Source organism: Chiloscyllium plagiosum, unplaced genomic scaffold (assembly GCF_004010195.1).
Source record: "Chiloscyllium plagiosum isolate BGI_BamShark_2017 unplaced genomic scaffold, ASM401019v2 scaf_4236, whole genome shotgun sequence".
NCBI classification, from domain to species: domain Eukaryota; kingdom Metazoa; phylum Chordata; class Chondrichthyes; order Orectolobiformes; family Hemiscylliidae; genus Chiloscyllium; species Chiloscyllium plagiosum.
Window position 1 is genome coordinate 1 of NW_025210693.1, and position 6,065 is coordinate 6,065.

Sequence of the window (6,065 nt, forward strand, 5' to 3'; positions counted from 1 at the left end):
GGAGTAATAAGGTCGGGGAATGGGTCTGGGTGGGTTACTCTTGGGAGGGTCATGTTGGGCAAGACGGCCTGTTTCCACGCTGTCGGGACTGTATGATTGCGTGAGGTCTTGTCGACCGTGGTCAGATCAAAATCAGGTCTGACTGAGGGTGGAAAGCAAGCTGGAGAGGTCAAATATCCCGTCGAGAAAAGCAATGGAGACCATGCGGTGGATTTGGGTTCTTGTCCGAAAGGAAAGCAGTGCTCAGGGATACCGGGAGAAGCTGGGGATTCACTGGGATGGCCGGCTGAGTTGGAGAGCCGTGGCGGGTAGTATGGCCTCCTCCTGTGGTATAACAATTCGGCAACGCTGTACCCCACCTTGCGAGCGCAAGTCCCAGCGAGGAGGAGGGATGGTGGTCGGGTGCTGGCTGCTCTCTCTCTCTCTCTCTCTCACCACCTTCTGCACCAAGCGGGTGCATAAGTCAATTGGAAACCCTATCTAACCTGGCAGGGGGTGTACGGCAAGCATCCAGCACACCCTGCCTGGCATCATTGGGTGGCTGGGTAGCGCGGCACTGCATGTTTGGTGACAGCTCTAAGTGTGTGTGTGTGTTGCAACCGATCGGAAACTGGGTGGATCAAAGTTTGCATTTTCTCCACTGACCTGAGTTTTGCGTTCTCGTCCGGTGTGTTTCGGACACACAACTCCAAACCTTCCCCCCCCCCCCCCACCCACCTTCCTGCCACCCACTCAACCCAGGTGGACCTCCTGAGATCGTTCGTCTTCCGAAACTCCAAGCAGAGGTACACCGGTATTCCCATTGTCGCAGCTAATATGGACACGGTGGGGACGTTCGAGATGGCCAAAGCACTTAACAAGGTGAGTTGCAGGCATTGATGTTGCCGATAGATCCCCCTAGTGGCTCTCCTGCTTGTCTTGGTGCTCTGAGTCAGCTCTCTGTGATATTCCCACTCCTTACGCCACAGTCATCCAGCACGGAAACTGACCCCTCGGTCCAACCGGTCCGTGCCGACCCTAATCCCAAACTAAACCGGTCCCATCTGCCTGCTCCTGGCCCATATCCCTCCAAACATTTCCGAATCCAAAAACGTTGTAACTGTACCTGCGTCAACCACTTCCTCAGGAAGTTCATTCCACACTCAAAATTGCCCCTCCCCGCATGGCCTTTATAAATCTTTCTCCTTCCACGGTACGGTGGCTCAGTGGTTAGCGCTGCTGCCTCCTGGACCCAGGTTTGATTCCAGCCTCGGGCGACGAGAGGTTTATAAAATCATGAGGGGGCATGGACAGGATAAATAGACAAAGTCTTTTCCCTAGGGTGTGGGAGTCCAGAACTAGAGGGGCATAGGTTTAGGGTGAGAGGGGAAAGATATAAAAGAGACCTAAGAGGCAACTTTTTCATGCAGAGGGTGGTACGTGTGTGGAATGAGCTGCCAGAGGGATGTGGTGGAGGCTGGTACAATTGCAACATTTAAAAGGTGGATGGGTATATGAATAGGAAGGGTTTGGAGGGATATGGGCCGGATGCTGGCGGGTGGGACTAGATTGGGTTGGGATGTCTGGTCGGCATGGGCAAGTTGGGCCAAAGGGTCTGTTTCTGTGCTGTACATCTCCATGACTGTCTGTGTGGAGTTTGCACATTCCCCCCATGTATGCGTGGGTTTCCTGCGGGTGCTCTGGTTTCCACTCACAGTCCAAAGGTGTGCAGGTTAGAGTCGATTGGCCGGGCTAAATTACCCATAGTGCCCAGGGATGTGCAGGTTAGAGTCGATTGGCCGGGCTAAATTACCCATAGTGCCCAGGGATGTGCAGGTTAGAGTGGATTGGCCATGCTAAATTACCTATAGTGCCCAGGGATGTGCAGGTTAGGGTGGATTGGCCATGCTAAATTACCCATAGTGCCCAGGGATGTGCAGGTTAGAGTCGATTGGCCGGGCTAAATTACCCATAGTGCCCAGGGATGTGCAGGTTAGAGTCGATTGGCCGGGCTAAATTACCCATAGTGCCCAGGGATGTGCAGGTTAGAGTCGATTGGCCGGGCTAAATTACCCATAGTGCCCAGGGATGTGCAGGTTAGAGTCGATTGGCCGGGCTAAATTACCCATAGTGCCCAGGGATGTGCAGGTTAGAGTCGATTGGCCGGGCTAAATTACCCATAGTGCCCAGGGATGTGCAGGTTAGAGTCGATTGGCCGGGCTAAATTACCCATAGTGCCCAGGGATGTGCAGGTTAGAGTCGATTGGCCGGGCTAAATTACCCATAGTGCCCAGGGATGTGCAGGTTAGAGTCGATTGGCCGGGCTAAATTACCCATAGTGCCCAGGGATGTGCAGGTTAGAGTCGATTGGCCGGGCTAAATTACCCATAGTGCCCAGGGATGTGCAGGTTAGAGTCGATTGGCCGGGCTAAATTACCCATAGTGCCCAGGGATGTGCAGGTTAGAGTCGATTGGGACCTCCCATGACCCAGTGAAGAAAATCCCAGCCCATCCAGCCCCCTCTGCTTATAACGTAAACCCTCCAGTCCTGGCGACGTCCCTGGTAAATCTCTTCCGAACCCCCTCCAGCTTTAATAATAGCCTTCCTGTCACGGGGCGACCGGAACTGCAGAAGAGGCCTCACCGACATCCTGCACAACCTCAACATGACGTTCCCAACTCCATTATTCAAAAAAAGTCTTGAGTGATGAAGGCAAGAGTGCAAAGTGCCTGCTTCATCCCGCCCCCGTCTCTCTGTGATGCAAATTTCAAAGAATTACGTGCATGACTCCCTCGCTGCTCTACACCGCTATCTAATGTCCCAATTTTACTTGTACAAATCGTGCCCTTGTTTATTTTACCAAAATGCGACATCTCGCATTTATCCAAATTAAACTCTTTCCTCGGGGCTTTGGAGGCGTATTTCTTTTTCTCTCTGTGACGTTAACACTCAGGAGACGAGAATTCAGATTCCCAAGTGAGGCAGCAATACGCGACATAACTTGAGAATTTTCACACGGAACCAAAGCTCGCGTCGGTAACGGATTTTTTCAGAAAAACCCATCGTGGAGTCACCGGCACTTGTGACTCGCTCGGCCATTTTAGGGGTAATGGTAATGACCGGGGGATCAGTCTTCCAAAGTTCAGGCGATTGTTTCGGGCACGTGGCAGTTTGGTGGGATTTGAATTCAGGAAGAATATGGAATTCAAACCTAGCCTCAAGGCGATTGTTGCAGAAACCTTTCAGGTTCACTGGTGGTCCATCAGGGAAGGCAGTCCCCTCAGCTGGTCTGCTCTCTATGGGACTCCAGACCCACCACGCCCCAGGGGTGGCCAAGACGTGCGGGGTAAAATCCGACAGAACTGCGGGTGCCGGAATTCCGGATCACGGTCGGACATTGCCGGACGTGAGAAACAAAAGGACAGGATTTGCGGGAAAGGCTCCGCAGGTCTGTCAGCCTCTGTGGGGAGAAATGATAGTCAACCTTCGGTCTGAACGCTTCCTCAGAACCGATGGTAGCTAGGAAAGAGTTGTTTTTTTTGTGCAGGATGTAGGGTGACGGGGGAGGGATGGGTGAGGAGTAAGCGATAGGTGGAGATAGAGTCATAGAGATGTACAGCACGGAAACAGACCCTTCGGCCCAGCCGACCAGATATCCCAACCCAATCTAGTCCCACCTGCCAGCAGCTGGCCCATATCCCTCCAAACTCTTCCTATTCCTGTCCCTATCCACAATGCTGTCATTGTACCAGCCCCCACCACTTCCTCTGGCAGCTCATTCCATACACGTACCACCCTCTGGGTGAAACAAGTTTCCCCTTAGGTCTCTTTTATATCTTTCCCCTCTCACAAATGCCCCTCTAGTTCTGGGCTCCCCCACCCCAGGGAAAAGACCTTGCCTATTTACCCCCTATCCATGCCCCTCATGATTTTATAAACAAGGTCCCTCAGTGCCCTCCGACGCTCCAGGGAAAGCAGCCCCAGCCTGTCCAGCGCCTCCTTGTAGCTCAAACCCTCCAACATCCTTGTAAATCTTTTCTGAAGCCCTCTCAAGTTTCACAACATCTTTCCGATAGGAAGGAGACCGGAGTTGCACGCAATATTCCAGTCAGGGTGTTAAATGCCGGGTGATGCTCACATCTTTTTTTTTTTGCAAAAGCCAACCAGTTTCCACTTGGAAGCCATGACCCGGAATCTGCCACACCACACTTGGGCATCATTCCCAGATCTTGACAGGAAATTTCCCATCTTGCTTCACGTCCTTGACCTTCACCTGTCACAGAAAATGGCTTCCCTCCGTTGACTCTGTCCTGACCCCTGCTTTTGAAAACCAGCTCTTGAGTATTATCAATCTCCTTTTACCACAACCGTTTCTATCAATCTTTGCTGCGCACACCTTGACGCCTTCACTTCCTTCTGAAAGACGCAACAATATTTTCCCAAATGACCCCCATAAATTCCTGCTCTTCCTGGAAGCAGAGGCAAGCAGTCAAAAATGCGTGGTCTTCGTAACCATCAGAATCCTGAATGTGAAAGCGGCCACGCAAATAGATTGGGTTTTAAAGAATGGGGCACGGCATGTTTGCTGTTATCGGTCGGGGAATGGAGTACATGAGCCAGGATGTCATGTTGGCGGCTCAGCGGTTAGCACCGCTGCCTCGTGGCGCCAGGGACCCGGGTTCGATTCCAGCCTCGGGCGACTGTCTGTGTGGAGTTTGCACATTCTCTCCCCCCACCCAGTGTCTGCGTGGGTTTCCTCCGGGTGCTCCGGTTTCGTTCCACAGTCCAAAGATGTGCAGGTCAGGGTGGATTGGCCGTGCTAAATTACCCATAGTGCCCATGGCTGTGCAGGTTAAGGTGGATTGGCCGTGCTAAATTACCCATAGTGCCCATGGCTGTGCAGGTTAGGGTGGATTAGCCAGGCTAAATTACCCATAGTGCCCAGGGATGTGTAGGTTAGGGTGGATTGGCCGTGATAAATTACCCATAGTGTCCAGGGATGTGCAGGTTAGGGTGGATTGACCGTGCTAAATTACCCGTAGTGCCCAGGGATGTGCAGGTTAGGGTGGATTGACCGTGCTAAATTACCCATAGTGCCCAGGGATGTGCAGGTTAGGGTGGATTGGCCGTGCTAAATTACCCATAGTGCCCAGGGATGTGCAGGTCAGGGTGGATTTGCCGTGATAAATTGTCCACAATTGTTAGGTGCATTAGTCAGAGGGAAATGCGACTGGGGGGGGTTACTCTTCGTAGGGTTGGTGTGGGACTTGTTGGGCCGAAGGGCCTGTTTCTGCACCGTAAGGGAATCTAATCTAATCTAATCTAATCATGTTGCAGCCTTATAAGACTTTGTTTAGGCCACGCTGAGAGTATTGCCTTCATTTCTGGTCGCCACGTAATGGGAAGGATGCAGGGTTTTCTGCTCTCCTGTTCCTAGCACCGACCCACTGTCCACGTCACCTCTGCTGTTTGTCTTCCCCGCGCAGTTCTCACTTTTCACCACCATCCACAAGCACTGTACCTTGGAGGAATGGAAGGAGTTTGCCGTCAATAACCCCGACTGCCTGCAGGTGAGGAGGAGTGAGGGGGTAAACTCGGGGGCGTCAAGGGTGGTTTCGGAGTTCAGAACCACCCTTGGGATTGTTGGGAGGGTGCTGTCGGTTTTGAGGGCAGGCTCGGGCTTTGGGAAGACTGTGGGAGGGGGCGGGGTGAGAACTCTGCGCAGGAGAGACGCTCAAGGGGGGCATCGGACGATGGATTTGGATGCAGACGGGGACCCGATGGGAAAATGGGGACAACGGATCTGCTGCCGCACACAGGTCTGTGACAGCAACAGGAGCTGGCCTGTTTAGAAGCTGACTTATTTCCTGAGAGGGGCTGCGAGTCCAGGTTGCCGGGGGGGGCCGAGGAGGGTAGAGGAGTGATGGGGATCTCAGAGTAACGCCACAGCAGTTGGTAACAGTTGTGCCGTAAGGCGGAAGAAATAGTCAAGCGAGCTTATCGTGGGGCGGGATGGCCCTCTCATGGTGCAGTGGTAGTGGCAGGTTGGGCGAGGCGCACAGGATCCAAACAGATTTCTATACAC

At 52.9% G+C, this 6,065-nt stretch overlaps 1 protein-coding gene across 1 annotated transcript in view; it reads left to right on the forward strand.

Annotated features, from left to right (window-relative positions):
- Positions 1-202: 202 nt before the first annotated feature.
- The window catches only part of LOC122546944 (GMP reductase 2-like), a 19,740-nt gene continuing 13,877 nt past the window's right edge, over positions 203-6,065 (forward strand). Inside the window, exons 1-3 of the mRNA XM_043685556.1 lie at positions 203-394; positions 550-861; positions 5,467-5,550. Of these exons, the coding sequence (XP_043541491.1) occupies positions 203-394; positions 550-861; positions 5,467-5,550 (588 nt within the window). The remainder of the gene's footprint in view (positions 395-549; positions 862-5,466; positions 5,551-6,065) is intronic.